General features: G+C 39.1%; 1 protein-coding gene across 3 annotated transcripts in view; it reads left to right on the forward strand.

Moving 5' to 3' along the window:
• LOC115787474 (testican-1-like) overlaps positions 1–26,069 on the forward strand; it is a 117,375-nt gene that overhangs the window by 76,789 nt on the left and 14,517 nt on the right. For all 3 annotated transcript variants that reach the window (XM_030740204.1, XM_030740205.1, XM_030740203.1), the window contains exons 5-8: positions 3,123–3,203; positions 11,628–11,742; positions 15,742–15,874; positions 19,288–19,408. In XM_030740204.1, coding sequence (XP_030596064.1) covers positions 3,123–3,203; positions 11,628–11,742; positions 15,742–15,874; positions 19,288–19,408 — 450 coding nt within the window. The remainder of the gene's footprint in view (positions 1–3,122; positions 3,204–11,627; positions 11,743–15,741; positions 15,875–19,287; positions 19,409–26,069) is intronic.

Below are 26,069 nucleotides of genomic sequence, written 5' to 3' on the forward strand. Positions count from 1 at the left end.
TTTACATCTTGAGGTGCAAAATGATATTGATCATTGAAATTAATTACAGCATATTTTAACCTAAATTAAACCTGCGTTTTTATTTTTTTTTTTTTTTTTAAAAGCAGTTACATTTATCACTTGTGACTTTTTGCCATCACAAGAGAGCAGAGGCATATGAAGTCAGAGACACACTGGAACACACGCACACACTTTAATTACTGCTTTTACTTACTTACTCTCAAATATAGATCACACAGTCTGATGTTTACATGAATTTAGAAATATTTTTTAACCAGTGTCTCAGCCTTGATTCTCTGGCCTTGTTGTAACACACTTAACACTGTGTACCATGTTGCAATATATTATAGACATTTCTCGCCAAGACACACCATTTCCTCATCTATTGCTCCTCTCCATAGCGACTGCCTGGACTTAATAATCCATCCAGTTAAACCTGAATCTTATGTGTCCTCCAGGGCAGCTCAGTCCTCTTCCAGTCAAACTGAATTATTATTTATAACTTTCTACATGTGAATTAATTTCAGTCCTATCAGTAATGGTTGGAGAGTTGTGCTTAACAGGCTTTTCAACCCAAGTAGACAGACAGAGAGATGATAGGAGAGGAGGAAGGCCTTGGCAGCAGATAACAGATGTGCTGTCAGCAAGACCAATGGCAGAAACAGTATTCTGGTTATTTGAATCTGGCTTCTTGTGTATGGGCCTGCCCAACAGATTTGTGTGCTTGTTTTTGCAATGCATTATCCAGAGAGGGGAGTCAAAGGGAAGATTACAAATGCCAGACAGTGCCCCATTATCACAGCCAGTCCAGAGGAGCACAGGAGAGTCAAACTGGCACCAGGATACAACCGGAGGATACAATACAAGCAAAGAGAAAACAATACAATTCAAGTTCTCAATTTTCAGGTGTTTACCACTTCTGTCTGTTCTTATTAGTTTACATAATGAATTAGTGGTTGCTATGGGGACCGTTTTGGCATCAGAGCCCAAAGTCATTTGTGATGCGCTCGGGTTTGGCAGCGCCAGCAACAAACAAAGCCCCGAAAATCTGGAGCTTCCAAATTGCCAATCGGCCTGATTAGACATGACACTGCGTTTTCCCAGCAGAGTGTTCGTCGTTGTTATATATTTCATCAGCTCTTTCTCCAATTCACTAAGTCTCAGTCTCTCTGAAGATATTCTGTCTGTCAGTTCCTATTTCTCATTGGTCCATCTTTAATCTTCTGTAACTCTGTCACTGCCTCTTAATACGTTCTCATAAACCCGCCTTTGATCTGCGCCTGGAGGAGCTAAAAGAATTAGAAAGAGGGAAACTGATAAGAGACATAGAGGACAACAAACAACAGTCAGCACCTCAGCTCAGTGTATGAAATGGAGTGTGTGCTGGAGCAAGAACAAATATCTCATTTCGGTGTAATGTGCTAAGGGTTTGTTGCTCACTCACCAGGCGTTCTTTAAACATTGTTTACCGCTCTGATTTTAATGGCTTGTTGGCCACATCATAAAAAATGACTCAATATCCATGACCCTCAGCTCAGCCCTTATCTCTTTCTTTCAGAGGAGCGAGCTCTTGTGGTGTTGAGCCTTGGCACATAAAAGGGATTATCAACGAAAAAGCACACATACATGCTACACTGATTTGCGGCATACACAGCAAATTAACCAGTCAAATGCGCACACAGCTGAGGTAATCAATGATACCTGGAGCCTGCTGAGATGCAGAGGAAGTAAATACACACAGTCACACCGAGGGTATTGTTAGTTTAACGAACAGACAAAGCCAATCATCGCAACAAAGCAATTAAACCTGTGCAACCAGGATGGAACGGGTGTAAAGGTATGGAAGGAACAAAAATGATGATAAAGAAAGGGCAAATGTCAGCAGACCACATTGAGTGGAGTGAATTGTTACTGCCCTAACCACCCTCCTCCCCACCCCACTAAAGCCAACAACAAAATAAAGTAAACTGCAGTATGTGGACAGTGCTGAACAAGCTGTTTTTAAGGGGAGATGCACACAGTAGTAGATCACACATAGAGAGAGGGACGACCGAATGCTTGTGTTTGTGTTTTGATTCCGCCCTTCTTGCCCCTCGGCCACTAGAGCCTCTGATGATAATTGTAAATTATAGGATGAATAAACTTCAGAGGATGTGAGCAGTGTTGCAACCCATTATAGCAGGGAGCCCTCAGGCTAAACGCCAGCATGCAAAAGTGACAGTGGCATCAGCGAGTATCAGGAGGGAAGGAGGCAGAGGAGGATACAGAGATATATAGACATGAGGCCCATGGAGAACACTTGAGAGAGTGCCTGCGGAGAGGATAACTCAGAGATAAGAAAGCTATCCCATAATGAGGAGAAGAGAAAGTCTGGGAAAAGGGAGAGAATGGAGGAATAATGAATAGAGGGCATATTGACAAAAGTTGGACTAAGTATTGCCTCTCTCTCTCTCTCTCTCACACACACACACACACACTTTTCCTGATCATTATATACAGTCTGTGGTCAGTCCCCACTCAAAAGCCCTGCTCACTAATAAATACAGGAGATGGATGAGTTCGGGGAGTTAATCATCTCTGGGTGTTAATGTCACAGCCTACAGACAGAAATGACAAACTTCCTGTACCTCAGTGTTTGGCTGCTCTGCTTCCTCCCTGAGGGAGTGCTCAGACACTGGCTCCCTTCCATGTGGGATGTTGTACTGCTGTGAGTGTGTAAGGGAGAGAATAGTGTAACAATTACTCTTTTATGCTAAGAAAAATTCTGTCACTTTGCCTCTCCACCAACCTTGGCGATGAATTTTTGAATGTGGTTCTGGTGATTAAGAGGCATGATATAAAGAGATACTCTTGGTTGGGTTGTAAAGTTATTAAGCTAAAGCATAAGGTAGAGATATAAAAGTCAAGCATATTGTCACACACCGGTATTTGCTTTCTTTCCAAATTTTAGGTATAGGAGGGTATGTTTTTGGAAGAACACGCTGGCTGCTTTCACCCATCTTACTCAACTGCATTGTTTTTCTTCCAATACAAATAAACCCATGCAATAAATATTAAACTTTTACTTTAAATGAATTTGTGTTTTAAATGAATTTGTTTCCTTCTCATGATTTTTCATTCAGAGCGAGTGGCTGAACCTGGCCGATACGGAGACCCAAAAACTAAAGTGCACTCCAGCTCAGCCAGAACGACAGCACAGGATGGTGAGGTGTTTTTTTTTTTTTTAATTTAATCTATGTTTGTTTGTTTTCATCTCTCATTACGGCACGAGGTATTTTTAGCCTGTAGCAATCCCGTCCTTGTAGTTTAAACCTGTGTGCCTATTCAGATTTAGCTAATCTGTATTGTTAGGTTAGAATAATACTACTTGTCATATAGACCTACAGACTGATCACAGATTATCAGGCGCTTTGTGGGCGGGCACTTATTTACACAATAAACTGTAGTTTATTGTTTACTCTGTTCACTACCACAGTAGATTTTGAATAAAATAATCAATATGTGATTACAGACATTTTTATATAATATTCCCCCATTTTAGGACAAACATAATTTTAAACATAAGGAATGTTTTCCACACCTGGATGAAAATCCAGCTCAATGAGTGCATTTTGGTGTCACTAAACATAACTTCGAAGTAGCTTTTCAAAGCTCTATGCCTTTTACCATATGCTTAGTGAGAGATTAGCATTGTGAAAAACGCATGGCCAACTTGTTTTACAATATTAGACGTGCTCATATGTCCACTCAGCAGAAAATACTGACATGGCACAACCACAGAACTCACAGAACAGAACTAAGTGAATTATTTCGAGAGCACGCACCGGGGTAGCAAGTTGCAATGGCCACCCCTGAGAGTGCTTGTTACGCTATTTGGAAGATTTGTTGCACCACTAAAGATCCACAGTGCACCTTAAATGACAAGAGCTGCAAAACAGAAAAATAAGCATGGAAGCAGTTGGTGAATTAACATGCAAACTGAAGTGCATCCTGTCAGCAGCTACACACTTTGTTCTGTTTGTTATCCAGTTACATTTTTTTTTTTAATCTGTATTTCAGTGTGAGATAAACAACATGGTATCACATAGTAATCCACCCTTTAAAAAAAAGACCTGTGATGTTGTGAAAGCCTAGATACATTTTCAGTGCATTTTCTGTGAGTTCAAACATGCGTTGGAAGAAAACTGTGGTGGACGTCTGGTTATTTTTTTAGTTATTTACACGTTCTTGTGTTTGATGTCATCTTGATGATGAAAGCAGTGTCAGTTGTGGTGCTGCTTTTGATTGGGTATACGTTAGTTCCAAAACAGAGTGATCACAGCTGTGAGTTAGTCACATACAGCACACTTTATGCAAAGTCGATATAAAAAATACATAATTTGATTATGTTCACTGCTGTTTGTGTAATTTTTCCAGGAACAATAATAAAATGCTGAGATTAATTACTAACAACAGGAGAGGAGAGACGATAGAAGCAGGGGAAAAACTGGGCTATATCTGTGTGAGATTATTCACACTTGCACACACACGCACGCACGCGCATGCACACAAACACTCTTCAGCTTCAGATTAATGAATGCCACAGTCTAGGACAGTGCAGAAACATTTAATTATCTCTGACACTGAAGGGTGAGGCAAGAGGTCAGATCTGTCCTCTGTGTGTGTGTGTGTGTGTGTGTGTGTGTGTCTGTGTGAACAGAGAAAAAGACAGGACGAGATCACAGTGTGTCAATGAGCCAAAAATCAAACTGTACGTCAAGCCTGGGCTTTCATTGTGACCTCTCCTGAAATTGACTAAAGGTCAAACTGACACAAGCTACTTGTCTGGGAGCAACACAGTTAAGGAGCCCACTTGACACTGCACAAGCATAAAAAAATTTTTATTTTATTTTTTTTTAAAGAATTTTAGAGTGAATAAAATGACAAACATCCCTTACTGATTAGCTCCTTGCCATTCAAGTTTCTGGTGCCCGCAGGTGTAATGTCTATAATCACTTTTTTTTTTTTTTTTTTTGCATTGCTTTGAAGAAAAGGAAAAAGGAAATTACAGACTGCTTTTTACAAAACTGTGTAATGATGCAGGTTGAAGGGACTTCAAAATAAATGCTTGAATGGCCGTGTTTGTCTGCTCTGGTTCACCACAGGCCTCATACTAAAATATCTAAAAAAAAAAAAAAAAAAAGAAAGCCAAAATTTTCTTATTCATGGTCTCCAAAGGATGAATCCCAAGATTGACAGTGTTGCTGACTATTTCTCTGGCACTTCCACATTTTCACATTTATGATTTTGATTGAAATGGCTCAACTTTGGATTAGATGGGCATGTTTAGTCATTCACCGGTTTCTCGGGATGAGTTGAGTAATGACCTTAAGCTAGCCCAACATTTATCATCCACCATCCTGGTCTAGATTTAACTTGATTTGTTGTTACGAAAAATACTTAACTACCACCCTCAGCTGCACTCCAGCCTGCTGCAGCTAGTCATAACAGGCTACCTGCCTGAACTCCTGAAGTTATCATTGCATATATACCACATACGCTTGTATGGCGCTTAAATCAGTCTGGTTCTGTCTACCACATAATCAGGTTTGACTTGTTGTTATCGGCAACTTCTTTCAGCTGACTTCCTGTTTTTATTTTCTCGGGGGGGGCAACAAGACCCTCCAGTTTCAACATCAAGTATTGTTTGAATGCTTTAAAAGTGCATCTTCTTGCCAAACAAGACAATTTCATGCATATTGTATTTTATTTTGACTCTCTCAGTTCTTCACGGTAAGAAGTGTAAACATGCTTCAAGGAAGACGGGCTAGGTAGCTTTGGCAGTAACTTTGTTTCATCCGTGACTATTAACAACTTCCACCAAAAATTAAGGTGCTCTAGTAGGCATGTTGTCCTTAAAAGCATCTTTGCACCTTTTCTTTGAAGCTGTCTTCAAAGACTCTTTGATTATTTGCTTTCATAGTGTCCTTTTAAAATTGTTTTGCTGCCAGCAACAGCTTCACAAAGCATCCTCTTTCGGGGGATTTTCACAATAAAATGTGAGTGTGCATGCACTGTTTTTTGTGTGTGTGTGTGTGTGTGTGTGTGTGTGTGTGTGTGTGTGTGTGTGTGTGTGTGTGTGTGTGTGTGTGTGTGTGTGTGTGTGTGTGTAATAGTTGCTTGGCAGTGATGAATATTCAGCTTGTAAGTGATAGTCAATAGCCTCTCTCTCTCTCTCCAGATATTTTTCTCCTTTAAGCCAATGTGGTTTTATCTCTGACATTCAAACTGTAACAGCCTGTTTATCTTTTCCATTCCTCAGTTACATCCACAATAAAATGATTTGCCCGTGTTTTCAATAATTAATTTTCTGGATGGTGATTCTGTTCTTTCACTGTGCATTCCCAGAGGCTCTCTGTGCTTTCATTCCTCTGTCACTGCTCTCTGACATCCCAGGATCTAGAACCTCCCTGAGGCCAAATAGTAAGGCCCTGAGCAACATTCACAAAGCATAGAGGGAAGATTTTAATCTCTTCTTGATATGTTTGTCTTTTAGCTCTGTCTGTCTCCCTGTCTTGTTTTTATTTCTAACCCCCCAAGGTAAGAGAGACGAAACACCTTTTTAATTAGTGTATCAAAGCCTAAAAAAGTGATGCTCGTTCTTCTAATAACAGTTGTGGATTTGTCCTTTGGGAATGGTTTTTGGAGTGCTTGTTTGTTTAATTGGAAGCTTATTTGTTATTAGAAAAAGCTGTGGTTAACACGATCGCCTAACAAGCGAAATATCCCTGGTTTGACCCCGGGTGGAGACACGTGGATGCCCGGGGTTGCGTCATGAAGGGCATCCAATGTAAAAATCTGCCAAATCAAATATGCAGAGCTAACTGCCATGGTGACCCCGTATGAATAAGGGAGCAGCTGAAAGTAGCCTTTTATCTGAGGAGCATAAACAATGGCGAACTGTTGAGCACAGAATGGATAAAGGAATATACACGCCCGTGCACACAGGTTACTAAAAATATCCTGTTGGCCTACAGTATGTAAAGCTCCACAGCAATTAAATTGAGGTCGCGCTCTGTTCTCTGACAGGGTTTGCTGGCACTGTGGCCTCTACTATTGGACTCTATCTTTATTGCCCAATCACTGCACTTCACCCTGGCATTCGTCCAGTATTAGAGGACATAAGAGGAGTGTTTTATCTTCCACTATCCTACCATCCTCTTTTCTAGGAACTTTTACTTGCCTCTTAAGGAACATTAAAGTAACAAAGAGGAACAAAAAGTCTTGCGAAGACAAAAAAAAAAAGTTGAGTAGGGTCATTTACTGTCAGCTATAATTGTGATAAAATTTTACAGCCACAAGTGCAATGTGCTTTTCCGCCAGGAAGTGTTGCAGCAGTTAAATGGCTGAAATATATGTACGAGACTGGATCATCCAGGAAATGAGGAGACTGAGGATGTTAAACATCCATATTTGCAAGCTTCATTTTTAAGGGACTACAACAATAACATCATTTGAATACAGTTAACAGTTATTATCTCCTGAAAAACAAAAGCAGGAAAGTTTTGAATCCCTCTTCAGTATTCCACTGGGAGTATTCCTCTTAACCAGGGGCGTCAAACCTTTGATCTGTGGACCACTAAAAGGTTCAATCTGGAGCACCAAAACTCTTTGCAAAGTGTGAAAAATTGCAGAAAAGGAGGTCATAATTTAGGGCAATTATGGCTCAAAAGGTAGAGCAGATTGGTGATTTGTTGTCCATGCTGTATGTCCAAGTGTCTTTGGAGAAGGTACAGATCCCTAAAACTGTCTTTCTCTGTTTGAAAGTATTTGTGTTGGGAAAAGCATTGTGTGTGTGGAATATGGGGATGTGTAAATATTGCTCAGAAAAGTGTAAAAATGCAGTCTGTTTACCATATTTTTTTTTACCTTTTCTGTGTGTTTTAAAAATGCATGAGGTCATGAGATCAGTTATCCAGACTATTTCATGTGAGCCAGAGAGGTCGGAGTCATTGTCAGTATTCAGGTAGTATTACAGCCTTCTTACTGAAAAACCCATTACCCATGGCTTGCCATACAACACCGAAGTAAGGTAGTTAAGCCAAGAAACAGTGCCGAAGCATTTCTTTGAGTTGCATCAGCAGAGGGGAGTATGGCCGTCGACTGAATGATTGTGGAAAAACTGAGACTTATTGTTCCAATTGGGCTTACCTTTCTTGAGACATCTCTGGTTAATCATCATCTGGTTCAAAAGCAAATAAAACATTAAAGGTGAACGTTTTCAGAATGTTTTTATTAGGTTCTTCTGCAGTGGCTTTACTGTTACGGCTCACTTGAGATCAAACTGGGATGAATTTGACATCCCTGATCTAAACATATAATACTATATTACTGACTGCTGAGGATTGCGTCTATAATTATTTGAAATAATGGCTTATACCCGATGCCCTCCTGTCTCACTGTAACTTAATAAAATATGACAGAGGCCCATTGTTGGGTATGCACAGGCTAACACACATATGTATATAAAAAAGTTAAATACTACATCTTTAAAAGCTTGACATGTAAACACAAAGTGAATGACTACAGTCATAATTTAGCCGATTTTGCTTTTGTCAGTTATGTAAGAGCGGAAAGATGACATTTCAGATATACTGTAACCATATGTAACATAGCCAGCGTGATGGAAGTACTGGTTTTTATTATTGGAGCGCCTGAAAATTAATGTGTGAGACATTTATTAAAACTGGCTCACATAAAAGACGTGCCGCTTAGACAAAACATTAACACAATGATTCATGTGTATGCAGAGAGCTTATTAATCTCTTCTAGATAATCATATAAGTGTATTATTTAACCATGAGCTTAAAGAGGTTAACTTTGATCTTCACGTTCACTCAGTTGAGCTTATCTTTCTTATCGAGATGCAGCACAACATTTGATTTCAGCAGGGACTGTGTTCTCTTTTATGTATTTGCTGTGGTCTCTGAGCACGAGCTACCAACCAAGGAGTATATCGATCACCCCCTACACTATATAAAAGCAGATCTGACCAGATGGTAGTTGGGTTTACAGCAACAGCAAAGTGTTCAAAGCATTACAACAGCCATGCATTGTTTATGGATGTGTAGGCCAACGGATTCTCAAAGTCAGATTATAAAGTCTGTCAGGGAAGCACAACTCTGCCATTATAGTACACTTTAAAAAGCTGTATTCACCCAAAATCAGTGCATTTATATTTATGCAAATACAGCCTAATACAACACCAAAAACTAGTGTTTATAATACAATTAAAAATAATACTCACAGGCCATACTTACAGAACCAGGCCCCAAATTCTTTACACTTTCTAGTTCTTTATGATTGGGGGGGGGGAAAATCAGATAAGCAGCAGGGAACCTGTTTATTTACCAAAATGTGGCTAAAACTGTGAAAAATTATTTTAATATGTATAATATGATTGTTACTTGTGCATTTTGAATTATTCTCTAAAGTCATAGGCGTATTGGGGAAAGTGAAAGCGAGGTGCCAAATGTGCTGCAGTGCTCCTGCATTACAATTGATTGGCTGGTTTAACCACCAGTGCTGCTCACTCAAGCTTTAAATAGATGGATAAAACTCTGTGTCGCCCAGCACTCTTTCATTCACTTCTCTTCTCTGCTTTCTCTTTGTCCTCTTCACCTGTCATCTTCCCATCTCCTTTGCTCTCTCTTTCTTTTACTTTCCTTAAACTCTGATCCTTATCTCGGCTCTTCTGTCCTCCGCCTTTCTCTTATTCTTCTCCTACTGTACTTTCTTCACCCTTTTTCCTCTTCCCTTACCTTTCCTTGTTCTGCCTCCATTTTTATGCACTGTTATTCTTGGCCTGTATCTATAAAAAGAGTCAAACGCATCAGCTGAAAACAGTATCTCATTCAGTCTATCACGGTCTTCATAAAATGACACGTCTTACTGTTTACTGCGTAAAAAGTGCATAGGGTGATTGTGAGTGTGCAGGTAAATAAACTCCCTCCCGCCCTCATTTGTATGTGTGTGTCTGTTTTCCAATTTGTCTAAGAATGGAGGTCACCCAGTGATCCCAAATTGTCCTCCAATCCTGTGTTAACTAGGTACCTATCCCCTCTCTCTTTCCTCCATCCTTCCTCTGTCACTTTCTCCTTGTTTCCTTCATCTCTCATTTCCTCGCAGTGGTAATGTCATTTTTCAGCTAAGTGAAATAAGATGGGTTTCTTCCAGCACTGATAGATGGAGGTGAGGACAGGCCCCAAATCAGCAGGCAAAAGAAGCACGCGGCACAACAGGCAGCTATCAGGAGGAAGGTTAACCTTCCATCTCCCTGCATTCTGGAGATTATGAGAGGGCATGCAGGCTTACAAATGTATTTTGGTCTCCGTGTATGCGTTTCATGCATTGTAAGAAAAAAAGCGTGTTGCTCGTTTATGACAGATGTCTACAGGGTACTATGAATTTCTTTCCTTGATACTATCTAAACTTCACCATCTTTTGTGTTTGTTACTGTGAATATGTACTAACCGCATGTTTGCAATTTATATACGTGGCTGTTTTATTTATTTTCCCAAAAGATTGTTGAGATCGCAGCACCACGTCTGGATCTCTGACCGATTTAATGATGATAAAATATAACGTAAACCGTGGCGCAGTGTGTGATCAGGTCAGAAACTACTTGATGTTGGCATCAGACACCAGCTGTGGCTCAAACACAACCCATTAGTTTCCTAATGGAGACAAGGCCACACTTGTTTTATGATGTTAGCAGCCACATGGTAATGACTTGTGCATAATGCAGGGCTTTGATCTATACACTTTTGTACTCAGTCTTAATTAACTTAGGATTTAAAATAATTTTTTTGTCCACTCACTGCAGGGACAGCATGTGGTCTCTGTATGTGGTTTAAAACCTGCTTCGTCTTTGATCTCGTGTTATTAGCTTTGTCTTTTCGGTTGGGTTTGTCTATTTTAAGGGCTTTCATCTTTCTTTTATACATATCTGGTACAGACTATGTAATTGACAGAATTACTATGACCACTAGTCCAGAGTGCAGTGCCTGATGTTGGCCTGTCTCTCTCACTCCATTTGTACTAAAAGCTCTTGTCTCTTTCTTTTACTGCCACTGTCTTTTTCACCTCCCACCCCTCCTATTTTTTTTCCCACTTTTCCTCAGTCTGTCAAATGAAAGTGGGTTTGTGCCGTTAGCCTAGTGTGAAATGACACAATGCTCAGAGTCAATGAGCTGCTTTGATCTTTTGTCATCTTGGACACCAGCCAGCTGTGCCTGGCTGCCACGGCAATAATGTCACACTGGAGATTGATTTGGAGGAAGATGGGGTCGACGCACAGAGAGAATAGTCCTCATTAAGCAGCTCACAATGCAGAAAACTCAACGTTTACTTCATACCTTTTACCATTCTTCTCCTGTCGTTTTCTCCAACTCATTATTTTTCTGCCTGCTTCAGTTAGTAGAACATAAGAGTCTGCCAACTGTAAAACCGAAAGAGCAGCTTGATGTTTTGCTGCATCAGTTTTCAGCTCCAGCACTACATTGTACTGATGCGCCTGTTCTACGTGTTTCTAATAACTTATTTTTGCAGTTCAGAAATGAAGTTTGTTCTTCCTTTCTTGTTTTTAGGCCCAGATGCCACCAAGGATCCATGTCTGAAGGTGCGCTGTCCTCCACACAAGATCTGCGTCAGTCATGACTACCAGACGGCCATCTGCACCAATCACAAGCAGCCAGCCCACAGGTAAGAGTCAGTTACAATACTGTGCAAAAGTCTTGAGTCATGCTTAATTTCTTTATATTTTGCAAGGAAAACGTCTGGAAAGTCAGTATTTAGTATTATTCTTCAGCACAGCCTGAACTCTCTTAGGCAAACTTTCTTGTAATTTCTTTCAGTAGTCTTCAGGAATAGTTCTCCAGGCTTCTTGAAGGACATTCAAAGCTCTTCTTTGGATGTTGGCTGCCTTTTGTTTTGTTCTCTGTCAAGGTGATCCCACACTGCTTCAATAATGTTGAGGTCCAGTCTCTGGGAAGGCCAATCCATGACTCCATTGTGTGGAGCAGTATGAGATGTATTTTTACTACGTTGGCATTTTGGGATCATTGTCATTGTCAAAAAAAAAAGCTGTTGCCAATCAGACTCTTTCATGATGATATTAGATGGTGGATCAAAATCTGACATCTAATTTTCTGTGTTCATAATTCCATCAATTTTGACACAATCCCCAACATCTCCAAATTATGACAGAATCTCCGCCATGTTTTAATATATCAGTAGACAATTACTGTTGTACCTCTCTCCTGGCTTCCTCTTTACATACTGACAATGGTTTGAACCAAAATTTTGAATTTGGGTTCATCACTCCATCAGACCTGTTGCTCCTGATTTTCAAATTCAGTTCTTGTGTAATGTAGCATACCTCAGCCTTTTCTCCCTGTTTGCCTTCCTTAAGAATGGCTTCTTGACAGCCACGCTTCCACTGAGACCATTTCTGATGAGGGTTCAGTGAACAGTAGCTGGATTAACTGAAGGGCCACTCAGGTCCTGATTGCTGGATTTTTTTCCTGTTTCTAAAGGACAGGACTTTCAGATACTGTTCATCTGCTGCTGATATTTTTCAGGCCTGCCATTTCTTCATTTTGGCTAATAGCTGAATTGAGAATCATCTTGTTGGTACAAAAAAAAAATTTTTTTTTTCTGTTAAACTTTGTTATCTTTGGCATTTCCATTCAAATAAAGAAATAGGAACAAATTGTGTGTGTTTTTTTTTTTTTTTTTTTTTAATGACAGGCTGCTGGTTACAAAATGGTTAAAGATACAATTTAAAATCAGTTCTTTGCTAAGTTGTCTGTTTTGTGCAGACACAACACTGGTTTGTCCCTTAAATTAGGTGCTTTTTATGCTTGAATTATTCATAGGCTTGTGTTAAGTGGTTTACCAAACACAGAAACAAATATACAGAGATAAGGGTCAGGTATAAGCACTGGACTGAAAATGAGTGAAAAAGCAGCCGTTGTCAAAACAAAAACTTTGAAAGACCTTCAAAAAGGCCAAGACCACTTTAACAATTACAAGAAAATCTGGCTCCTTGGAAGAAAATATAAAAAATGAGGGGTGTCCAAATACTTTTGTACAATATTGTATATGATATTTTTAACATTTATTAACAATGGAAACTTATCAGAGTGATATTAAAGTAAAATAAATAAAATGTTATCAAATAAATTTCAAAATCATCATTTGTTAAAAAAAATGTTTGAATATGAATTTACATGAACATGCAGAATCTGTATGTAAGTGACTTGATTTTTGGTACAAGAAGCTTTCTGGTTTCTTTTTGTAGTCTGCTTCTAATCCAAGTACTTTTGACAAATGACTTTTTAATTATTTTTTTTCCATGCAAGCAAATCTAATAAAATCCTAATAGAGAGACCAGCTTGTGAGCTTGTAGCTTTGATGAAAGGGATACAATATGACAACATGAATTTGGCCACAAACAGAAACCATCAAGCATACTCTGTCGCCGATTTTTAAACACCTCAGAATCACATTTATGAGCAATTTTAATCAACTTAGAAAAAGTCATGAAGTATCAACATGGTAATACAACGTTAATGCTTTTTGAGCAGTTTCAGAACACTCAGTATCTCTGTGATCCACAAAAGAACAAGAGAGGGAGTAAAGAGTGGAGTTTGGATTAAAAGTTTTTTCTCTTTAAATCAAATTCTTACCATTTAGCCAAAGTAAACAGCCTTTTAAAGGGCTATCCCAGTAATCAATTGTAACTACCTGCAAGGCAGTTTCAACAAATTACTGTCTAACAACTCTGCGTCCTTCAGTGACAGACGTTCACATACATGTTCCCAACACCAATTAATTTTAATCACACTATCTGTTTGCTTTGTCACCACCCAATTTGTTTGTGTTTTCAGCCATTGCCGGTTTTAAGGGTTTTCAATTTTTCAGTTCAAGAAGCATTTCTTCAAAAAGACATCAGAATATTTTTCTGTCTCTGTCTTGGGTTTAATTGATTTCCTCAAGTCATTAGCTCCTACGAATCTTGACTAGAATCCTTTCTTTCTCTCCTTTCTGTTGCATTAATTACAACTGCTGTTTTCTCACTAATGTGACAGATTATACACCTGGATTATTCTCTGCATTTTCCAAGTAGCATCATTTACTGATGCTTTGGACAATGATATGTATATTTTTTTTAATCTATGCGAGTTAAATTAGTTGCACTAATTAGCATAAAACTGATTCAGTGTCCTCCCAGAGGGCAAATCCAAACCGTGTGGCTCTCCAGATATTTGCAAACACATATTGTGTAATAATGTACACAGTGATGCATTATGTCCTGTTTATCTAGATTTTATTCACTGCTTGAAGGTTCCCTGAACACAATATACACAAAAACCCTTATGCAAATGAATTTCATTTTCCAAACAGCTGTCACAACACAAAAATCCCAAGCACAGCTTTGTCTTCTTCTTCAAACTGAAAGATTTTACTATAGAATTTCTATAGACGTCTCTTACTGGGTGATAATATTTAGCTCCAGGCTTGAACATCTACATTAGCAACCAAGTTGCAATTTAAAAACCATCAGTGATAATTTTTTGCCGCCTCCTTCCTGCTGTGAGGGGTTTGTACTTATGTCAAATCAGACACTTTACAGACTAGAATATCTTGGATACTCCCAGCGGGTGGCTGAAATACAGTGTGCTTGATGAGGGAGACAAAGATCACTTTCTTTTGTCTTTTTGAGGTGGAAATATCTATACCGCCTTGTCTTCTCATAGAATAATTTAGAGATGGATGAGGGGAAACATTGGCCTGTTTTAATGCACCTTTGTCTTAAGATGGCGCCCAAATGTTGAGCTCTTAACATGATTTTAAAATGTATTAGACTTCAGTGTACATGCTGTATACTGTGTAGAAAAAAATGAAGGGTGGCTTAAGACTTTTGTTTAATCCTTTGACCTTTAGATACTTAACTTATGGATGCAGTAATGATGCTGTATTTATATAAAAATTAAATATAGTGGATGAATAGTTGCATGTTAACCATATTTTCTGACCATTTTTTAATCAATTGTTGTTTGTTTGTTTTTGTAATATGTGAGTATGTTTGCTCAAGATGTTTTATTCATGAACAAGTCCCAGGACTGCATAATTTATAACATTTATTTATTTACTCTATATGGTGGGTTTTTTGGGGGGGTGAATGGATGTTTTGCTCTTTTCTTGTTCTTAAATGTTTTACGCGTGTCAGATATTCATTTGGTCAGAGATATTCTCCAAATTAAGAAAAATTACTGAAATTTACAGAATTTTCAAGAGTCTCTTCAGGTTTGTTGTCAGTTTGATGGATCAGGAGGCGGCCGGGTGTTCAATGAGAGCACTTTTAGAGAACCTGCCGCAAGATTTGGATCAAACATAATTACACTGGTTATTGAAAAGGACTTCTCTGAACAATCAGAATCTGCTTCCTCTGACTCTGAAAAAAGAAAAAAAAAAGAGAAAAAAATGAATTACAATCATTATAATAATTTCCCCCTGCACGTAAGTGTTGTTTTCCATTATTCTTTATGTACTACTAAGACTTTGGCTTCTGACTCTGTGTTATCACAGTATTTTCCCCTATGTGCAGAAGACCTTCTCTTTGTTTATCTGAGAAATGTCAAAAGTCAGAGACATAACTGTCCAAAACATTGTTTTCACGGTTTTTCTCTTCCCCAGTGTGAAACCCAGGAAAGGCAGTGCAGGCCACAAGCATAGGCTTGAAGCTGGTGCTCATGGGAAATGCAGGCTCTGCTCAGCCCTCCAGTCAACTCCTGTATGTGGCTCTGACGGGCACACTTACTCCTCCAAGGTGAGACATCACTCTGTGAACATCATTGGAATATTTTGATGCTCATAGTCAGTGTGTGTGTTTGTGTGTGTGTTTCCAGATTGAAACATTTTGAAATTCTTCATCGGTCGTCACCTTTTCTTTCTCCCGTTTTACTGTTTGCTTCCACTGCATTGATTTGAGCTGTAAGATCCTCGTAATCTCTTGAGCAAATTGCTTAGAACTTCACATTGCCTAAAATTATCGCTGGACATTTTCTAAAAACTGTTCACCCACTGTCCCATAACCCATACCTGTAAACTCCTGCTAAGCAACATAAAATTGCACATAGCCGCAAACTCACCGTGTTATTAAAAAATACAGTCGAGGTTTAACCTTTGTGATAAGTCAAGTAGGAAGTGAATAGAGGAAGTCAAGACTGAGGAGGGTAAAGATCGATATCCGGTAGCAGAAAATGCCATAAAGAAGTGAGTCTCTGTCCTTGGTATAACACACTGTAGATTTTTATTGACATCCATGTTCATATTATCTTCTTGTCCTTGTATTCAACCATTTGGTTGTCAAGGGTGAAACACAGTCCAATACACAGAAACCGTAAAACAAATGGACAGTATAAGAAGCTCACTTTAGTGTCTTGCACAGCCAATTTGAAGTCTCAGTGGCAATTATTGGCGAAATGCAGCAATCTGGGAGACTGTTGTCATTTTCTCTCTAATGTATTCCAACATTTCAGGGACTTACCTTAAAAGCGTAATTTTGTCAGACGAGACACGATCGATAAAAGTAAATATGTTTTGTGTGCTGGGAAACATGTTGGACATCCCAGAATTAACCATACGCCTCTCCTCAGCTCCTCTGGAAATTAACTCACTTCAAGACATAGTCTGATCCCAGCAGCCCCTCTAAATGAAACAACGCAATGTGTTGTTTGTCCATGCCCTCTAAAATCAAGAGGTAGAACTGTTTTCTGATATCACTTGGGATCATTTATATCACTGTGTCATTTTTATCATTTACAGTTTTTAATTTTACAATTAATATTACATTTTCATTTAATTTAATTTATGATATGATGTCAGTGCGGTTGAGGTATGGTTTAGAAACAAATAACTTGATTTAAGAAAGCTTCATGGTTTGGGTTCATTGTTAAGCTTTCCTTCATGTAACCATCCATCTATACATTTTCTTAACCACTGTCCCAGTCCAGGATTGAAGGTGGAGCTGGAGCCTGTCTCAGCCGCCATAGGGTGCGGGGGGGGGGGGGGGGGGGGGGTGTACATCCTGGACAGGTCGCTAGTCCATATTAGGATGGTTAAAATCATGCTAAAAAAATAAAATAAATAATAATATTATAATACTAACAGCTGAAGTCTAATGTGCATCCTTGTGTTTTGTTGAGCCATCCACCTACCCAGACCACCTCCTTACTGCACCAGCCAAGAGTTTTTCACCTGTGTAAGCGTCCTTTTTAAATGCACAATTATACCTCCAAACAAAAAGTATGACACAAACTGAGATTAACGAGGTCTATGTCCTAACTTCTGCGGGTCTTGCTAGTGACCTACCTGCCTGTGAGCTGCCTGGGACTGTGCTGGAGGAGGAGACGTGTTAAAGGAGAAACAAGAGGAAGAACAAAAAGCCGGGGGAGAACTAGGAAATCCCTCTGCTCTCTGTGGTAATTTAGTTGGAGGGGTTCAGTTAGCTGCTGGAGTGATGGGTCCCTGTGGCCCAACTTAAACTCTGCTCACCAGTGAGCTGCTGGTCTCAAGCTTATTCATGTTTTATTATTACATTACATGCCTCCCTCATCATAACCACACACACTCTCTCACACACACTCAATATCCTATTAAGAGGACAGTGCTCTTATCTCCTGAGAGGCTTCGGCCCACTAAGTTAAATCCATTACTTACTTCCTCCTAAATCATCCTTTCTCCTCTCCTCTCCCCTCGGCTCCTCTCCTCGCCTCACCTCTATTTTTACTCGACCAAGTCAGGTGTTAAAATACTGTTTCATCAAAACCACATTAACCCCTGGAGAGAGACAAACATAAAGATTCATGGTGCCTCTCCCTCTCTGACAGTGACTCGGGGAGGACATCCATTTTCTCAACCCCCTCCTTCCCCTCTCTTTCTCTCGCTCTCTCTCCAATCCCCAGACAGCTAATTCAATATGTTGAAAACAGGACAGAGCACTGTTCTTTTGTCAACAAATTTCATTAAGCAACATTAGCAGCGCTATCAAAGAGGTGACGGGGAGGAAATGATGGATTTGAATTAAAACGTGAGAAATGAAAGTGCTGGAAGGATAAGACTAAGCCTGTGTAAAGCGTGATGTGTGTATAGATGTTTATGCACCGTCATGGTCCCACTCTGACAAATCCTGTCGTCATCATCTCGCAAACAGAATTTACATATCTCATTTCAGTTTTCATTATTCCTCTTGGAAGGGTCTTGTAATTGGATTTTTCACCCCCCCTCCAACTAGTCCAAACAATTTCTTACCCCTCACTTACCTGAAATGAGATTTATGCTGTTAAATTACATTCAGAAGTAGTCCATCTTGCCTTTTGTGTTGCATTAGGTTTGTACTGCAGTGCATAATAGAATGTCAGCGGGAATCTCAGCGTCTAATGGCATGTCTACATGACCGCCTAATGGACAGATCTGTTTATCAAAGATAAATGACCAATTCTGTATCAGCAAATCTTTTCAGTAATCAGCTCAAATAAAAAATATTCTGGTTTTTGTTTTGTTGTAAATACATCCATGGAACAATAAACCAGCATGGTTAAAACATACCTGCTGGAGACAGTCTTCATTATGTGGCTGTGGTTCTCATTTATTTGACTTACAGTTTTTCATTTCCAAGTAAAAGTTACTTGAATGAATAAGCACACAGCCATACAGCGTAGCTTTGTGTGTGTGTGTGTGTGTGTGTGTGTGTGTGTGTGTGTGTGTGTGTGTGTGTGTGTGTGTGTGTGTGTGTGTGTGTGTGTGTGTTTTACTACAAACTCTAGATAGCTCCTGCAAGGTCACAGATAACATTATACAACAGGCAGATTAATTAAATATATTTATATTTAGTATGTGTAGTGTAAGAAAAAAATGCTAGAAGGATTTTTTTTATTGTTCATTTTGAGAATAAAGTGGAAATTTCAAGAATAAAATTGAAATACTATATTGAGAAGTGGAAATGTTGAGCAGCTATTTCACTTTGCAAAAACGTCGTCAACTCTGTCATGTTTTGGGGGTATTTTTCTTCTGAAGAGACGCAGTTTTCTGCACCATCTATACTAATTTCCTTGTTACTTCAATCGATGCTGAAATGAGATTTCACATCTACACGAGGCATTTTGTCATACTAGTGTCTCCTTTTTGCGCTCGTCACCAGTGATCTTGGGAATTAGACCTTTTTTGGTTTGTGTTTTACAGTGTAAATTGGAGTTCCAGAGCTGCCTGTCTGGGAAGAAAATCTCAGTGAAATGTGATGGGCTGTGCCCCTGCTTGCCTGGTCAGGAGCTCAGCCAACCACTGCACAATACTGAGAAGGCTGGTGAGTACTTTATCTAATAGCTACTGTATCCTGGTTACCTAGTTAGTTTTATTTGTCTTTATTTGAGCTTTAAGGGATGTATAAAGTTCACTTCTTGACAAAGAGCTGAAGAAGATTATCTGCATTTTAGCAATTTTCAGGTTCACAAAGGCACCACTATAACTCACCGGACACACACACAAAAAAACCCTTTCACTGGTAATCCCTCAAACTCCCAGGTGATTCGAGGTGTTTCCATCCTTTTCCTGTCACTCCTCTCCTTACTTATGTTATTTTCTTTCCTTACCATACCATCACCCCCACCCATTCTCTGACAGCTGCAGGGATCAGTGATGGAGTGAGTGTGTGTGTGTCTTATTGTTTGTCATGGAAATAGGATTTCAGCAGATGGATGGAGAGATTCTGGTGGAGAAATGCAATCTAAAGGAAAGCAGCAAAGAAAAGGATGAATTGTTATCGTTACAGACTTCCTCTCTCACAAATAGGGGATTGGTGGAATGGTTTTACTTTATCTATCTATCTATCTATCTATCTATCTATCTATCTATCTATCTATCTATCTATCTATCTATCTATCTATCTATCTATCTATCTATCTATCTATCTATCTATCTATCTATCTATCTATCTATCTATCTATCTATCTATCTATCTATCTATCTCTCTATCTTATAAGCCTCATACACAAATAAAACACATGCTGTATACTCAGAGGTCTTCTCTAATTACTCTTTGATTATAAAGCATTTATAAAGATCCTGAGGATCATCAGGCAAAAAAAAGGCACATGTCTCCTAATTAATGACAGCTCTTTCGTTATCCTACAGTCTCCTCCATTAGTTTAAGCCTGAATGAATGGCAGGAACAGAAAGTGATGCAGTTACAGAGAAGTGTTTTAACAACTTGACTGCTGTCTAATTAATTCCCTTCTGTCTTTGCTCAATAAAAACTATAATTATGTGTTTGGTTTGCTAAGAGCCTGGCTCTGGGAGGGAACAGAGTGGATGAGTTTGTGCAAGGAGAAAGGAAATCTATTTCCAGATCTTGGACACTGTCAGCATGCAGCATTATTTTTTTTTTCCTGTCTGGCTCTCTGCTTTCACTCTTTTGACTGAGGATTCTTTTTTTTTTTTTCGATTCCTATTTTTCATTTAAATCAGCTTGTCTCTGGTTTTGTCTTCCTCTATACGTGAATGCCGCCGTCCTTTTCTGCACAGCCTGTCCCAAAAAACCATCCATAAGATAGCAGGTCCAAATGTTTGTGCATTCAGAGGTGGCAGGGATGAGTGAAATGTTTGTCATCTCCCAACCTGATAGAATCTCTCATTAGATCAGCAACATAAAATGGTAAACAGATGGGGGTGGCAGTAGGTGAGGAAAACACTCTGTGTATGTGTGAGATTGTGTTCCTGTGGTAACAGTCAATAGATTGCATCAGGTTGATATGTGCAGTCACTCGACTGTGTTTACTGAGTTTGAACATTCATACCAGACTAGTAAATATCTCAGTTCGCACTACACCTGCGTCTGTAACTGCAGCACCATAAGCATCGCTTTATCAGTAAACAGCGTTGTTGTGTTACCACCCCTCAGTGTTTGCTTGTTTCTGTTTTGCTTCTATGCTTAGATTCAGACACGGGAAGAATGACAGATGGTGTGCACTCTAATATGTACCTGTTCAACCTTTCATACAGGCTATGATTTTAATATCCAATTTAATTATATATCGTAAAATACAATAGATTATAGGGTTTTTGGTTAAACATTTTTTTTCCACTTTTGTTGCTTTAGCATTCACATTGCAAGCACAGTTGGGAATGCTGGCAAATACATACTTATCATTAGATAATGTGATGTTTTAACAGGTAAAAGCACGTTGAGGGCAGATACACACACAGCAGCTGGCAGTGAGAGTTTGGCATCTTAGTGTAAATGTTTTATGGGTTTTCAGTGTTTTACGTCTTTTATCAGCACTTTTATGGATTTTTAAGATTTTAGGCTTCTTACGGTTTTATGCCGAGAATAAAATGGCTGCAAATAAACTTGGTTCAGTATGAAAAACTCTGCAGGCCTTTGGGACCCAAAGAGCAGCAGTCAGGTCACTCTGGGTGACTTCTGTTTGGACCTAAAACTCTTAGTTTTGTTTTTAGTAATGATTCAGTAACTGCATCATAAGCGTGGAAATAATCAGCACTTTAGCGTTGATCTAAGGGATGAGGAAAAGGCTTTCTTCTCCATAGGAGTAAACAAGTCTCATGGACCTGACAATATTAGTGCTTGTTTACTTATATCATGTGCTCAACAACTGAGTCCTGTATCTTATTACATCTTTAATAAGCTTTTGCAGGCACAGCATGTACCTAATGCATGGAAATAAGCTGTTTTAGTCCCTGTTCCTAAATCCAGTTATGATGACTTCTGACTGGTTGCCTTTTCATCAGTCAATATGAAAAAACTGGTGAAGTCAGAGATTTTAAGGCAAACTGAACATGCTTGAGCCCATGCAGTTTGCTTATAGACCACAAAGAGGAGCAGAAGATTCCAAAGTAACCTTGTTGACTCTAAATGGTAAACGCATAGGGGGAAATGCTTCTCGTGTTTGACTAGTGTTTGTTGATTTTTCTTTGGCCTTCAGTACAATTCAGCCTCATATTTTAATCAGAAGGCAACTGGCTGCCCACAGGGATGCGTGCTTTCACCCTTTATGATTTATTCTGTACACAAATATGTGTCAGCAGGTATGAAAATGGGACCAATTTAAAGTATAAAGATGGCTCTGTTGTTTAGTCAGCTCCAGGATAATGAGACCAGTCATAACCCAGTCCTTGATGATTTTGTTAAGTGGTATGTACAGCTGTGGTCAGAAGTTTGCGTATATTCATCATGAGCAAGAATGTCATGTAATTTTGGGCTTTTAATGATTTATTTTGAACTGCTCTTTTTCCAGGGTGGAATGATTGTACAGCATACATCTTTAATAACTGAAAAACAAGAATTGGGTGCACAAGTTTGAAATTATTTTAGATTTTCTCTAATCCACACAAAAACATGCATATATATAATGCTCAAGCCTGCCATGAACTGGAAACTGCTGGGACACCAGCATCATTGTCCACAGTGAAGCGAGTCACATATTACCATTAACTGAGAATGTGCTAAACACCAAAGAAGCCCCTGAAATTTGCAGCTGCCCACATGGACAAGACAAATGTCTTCCATGGTCAAATGAGACAAAGACTGAGCTTTTTGGCCACAATGACAACATATTTGGAGGAGTAAAGGTGAACCTTTCAAACCTAAGAACGCGGTACCAGCTGTCAAGCATCATGTTCTGGGGCTGTTTTGCTGCCAGTGATACTTGTACATCGCACAAAATGGTTAGATTAATAAAGGAGGAGGACAACCCCCAAATTCTTCGACTTTACCTCAAACCAGCAGCTAGACAGTTGAAACTTAGACACAATTGAGTGTTCCAACAGGACAATGATCCCAAACACACATCAAAACTGGTTTTGGAACGGATAAAGCAGGCTAACATTAAGCTTCTGGCTTTCTCAATGGATGGATGGGATTACCATGTAATGCCTTTCTTGACAGACAACAGAGTTTTGCCTCAGTTATTTTTACTTTAGGAGCAAGTAAAGCGTCACTTTGACCACATCGGTCTGTGTTGCCTGTGCTATGAAACAAGTTCAGCATTTATAGGATATGATGTCCTCATCTGGCTTCACTTATCCAAACATCGAAAATCCCACTAAGCAGTCACACTAAGGCTATGTTCACACTGCAGCCTGAAATCCGATAAATCTCAAATCCGATTTATCTGATCTTTTCATGACGGTCTGAACAACGCAGATCCGATTTTTTTCAAATGTGACCCAGACCACTTGGATATGTGGTCCTAAACCCGATACGCACCCGATCTTTTCAAATGCAACCTGTGTCTGTACGTCATTGATTCTCGACAAACATCACTATTCTGCGTCCTGCTACGCGGAATCACGAAGAAAAACAAACTTACTTCCGCAAACATTGAGCTCGCTACATGTGATGTTTTTGCATCCTCTACTGCGCATGCGGGACACCTTTAGGTTCATTTGCAGTTCACACACAGATCACATACAAGTCGCATATATTTGGAAATGTGAACGACCACGCAAAAAAAAATCGGATTTCACAAAAAATCGGAATTGGGTCACTTAAGGCTGCAGTGTGAACGTAGCCTAAGGTAGTTAGTCAACTCAGTGTACTTATGAGCACATTTATATATAAGATGCAGCATTTGCAGCAAATAACCAGTAGATCAGACAGCCAGCAGAAGAAATGCACATTTCTTCTGCTGGCGGAACAAACTGTTATATTAGAAAAATGCACAGAGGTTCAATGGCTAAATCTAACCCAATTGCTGAAGCAGTATGTAATTGTTTGTAATAGAAAAGGCATTAAGGACTTAAAGTTGTCAGTAGCAAGGCAAAAAAAATTGGATCAAGTCCATTTAAAATCAGGAGGGAGAGCTTCAAAAAAACCACCATTTCAGGTACAAGACTTATCAGTATATGGCACCAGCATTAAGACTCCAGTATATCCAACTATAATGACAATAGCATATTCCATTAAACTGATGCTATGCTTACATATATTTATATAGTCTTGTAAGACAGTGTAAGCCTGATTGTTTCAGCTGCAACTCTGGTGGTATTAAAATCTCTGAAAGCATGTAAAAAACAAATATAAAACATAATTCAAAATGGTAAAGAGGCTTCTTTTATGATATATCAACAAGTCAGACACTGAAGTGCACTGTTTTATGATTGTATCACTATTTTGAGGCTTATAAAATAAAAAAATATATAATTGTTAATATCACTGATTTGACCTTGTTACATTTACACCCAGATTACATTACTAGAGCTGGTTACAGTTGTAGCATGCTAAACTGTTTAAATGAACCAAAACAATATATTCTCTAAGTTTAGTTGACAACCCAGAGAACACATTTTGCTCTAACAAATCTACAAATTATCTTGACTCCTGTGGTTATTTTATACAGTTTATTTATAATAAGAAAGTTCAATGACTAAAAACATTTGTGTAGCCGGCAGTAAACACAGTAAGCAAGAAACTATAAATTCCTATTCATTACATTAAGTAAACACTGAGTCATACATGTCTTAAAAGCTGCACTTTTCCCACAGCCTAAGGTCTAATTAATATTTCACTGGTTAACTCTGTGTTTACCCTTAATTCCTCATGGCGCAGATTCAGAAAGGTGATGGAAATATTCCTCAGAGATTTTGGTCCATACTGTCACAATAGCGTCATGGAATTGCTGCAGATCTGTCGGCTGCACATCCATGATGAGAATGTCCTGTTCGACCACATCCCAAAGGTGCTCTGTTGGAGTGAGATCTGGTGACTGTGCAGTGAACTCACTATCATGTTCAATAAACCACTCTGAGATAAACAGAGCTTTATGACTAGATGCTTTATCCTGCTGGAAGCAGCCATCAGAAGATGGGTACAGTTTGGTCATAAAGGCATGGACATGGCCAGCAACAATATTTAGGTAGGCTGTGTTATTTAAAGAATGCTGAAGTGGCATTTAGGGGCCCAAAGTGTGCCAAGAAAAAAATGTCCCACACCATTACCCCACATGCTGTCATGTTGGTTCTTACCCTACAATTCTAATGTTGCAGAACTCATCAGTTTAGGTAATGTTTTTCTAATCTTCTATTGGCCAATTTTAGTGAGTCCATGCAAAATTGTACCTACAGTTTCTTGGTCTTCTGCTGCTTCCGAGTGTGACACATTGTGCATTCAGAGATGTTCTTCTGCATAACTTGGCTGTAATAAGTGCTTATTTGAGTTACTGTTCCTATCAGGTTGAAGCTGGCTTGCCATTCTCCTCTGACTGCCGGCTTCAACAAGGGATTTTTCCACCAGAGAACTGCCATTCACTGGAAAATCCCAGTAGATCAGCAGTTTCTGAAATACTCTGGCGCCAGCGATCACGCTATGTTCGAAGTCACTTAAATCATCTCAAATCACCCCATTCTGATGCTCGGTTTGAACTTTGATTTCTTCATGTCTGCATGCCTAAGTGTGTTGAGTTGCTTTCAGTTTAACATACCTAATACCTAATAAAGTGGTCATTGAGTGTATATTAATTAAAGCTGCATTTTATTAGTTTGTCTTCAACTCTTTACTTACATGAAAAGGCATAATCTTTTAGAAGACACAAAATATATACACACACCCACTGAGGCGCCCAAGGAGCCACACTGGGCATTGGGAATGAATGAAGTGTCTCTGGTATGGGAATTTGCTGCATGTGATATGACTATGCAGAGGCATCAAGCACTTTCTGTAGGTAAATTTCTGTCATTCCATCTACTGTCTGTTGCACACTCCCTTGATTTTGAATGATGGTTGTAAAAGATTGTATGCTGCAGTATGCAATTTGTTTGGAGTGCAGGGTGAATATTGTTGTTTTTACTTGACAAGGCAGAGTGGTAGTCTTCAAATTTCATATTTGCAAGTATACCTTTCCCTAAACCACACTAATAACCTTTATTTATCACTGAGTGGTAGCGGGCCTATGGGGAACATGCATGTTTGTCAGTCACATCACTCCCACTCTACCCTCTGTCTCCTCAATCTC

The sequence above is a fragment of the Archocentrus centrarchus genome, chromosome 10 (assembly GCF_007364275.1).
Source record: "Archocentrus centrarchus isolate MPI-CPG fArcCen1 chromosome 10, fArcCen1, whole genome shotgun sequence".
Lineage (NCBI taxonomy): Eukaryota > Metazoa > Chordata > Actinopteri > Cichliformes > Cichlidae > Archocentrus > Archocentrus centrarchus.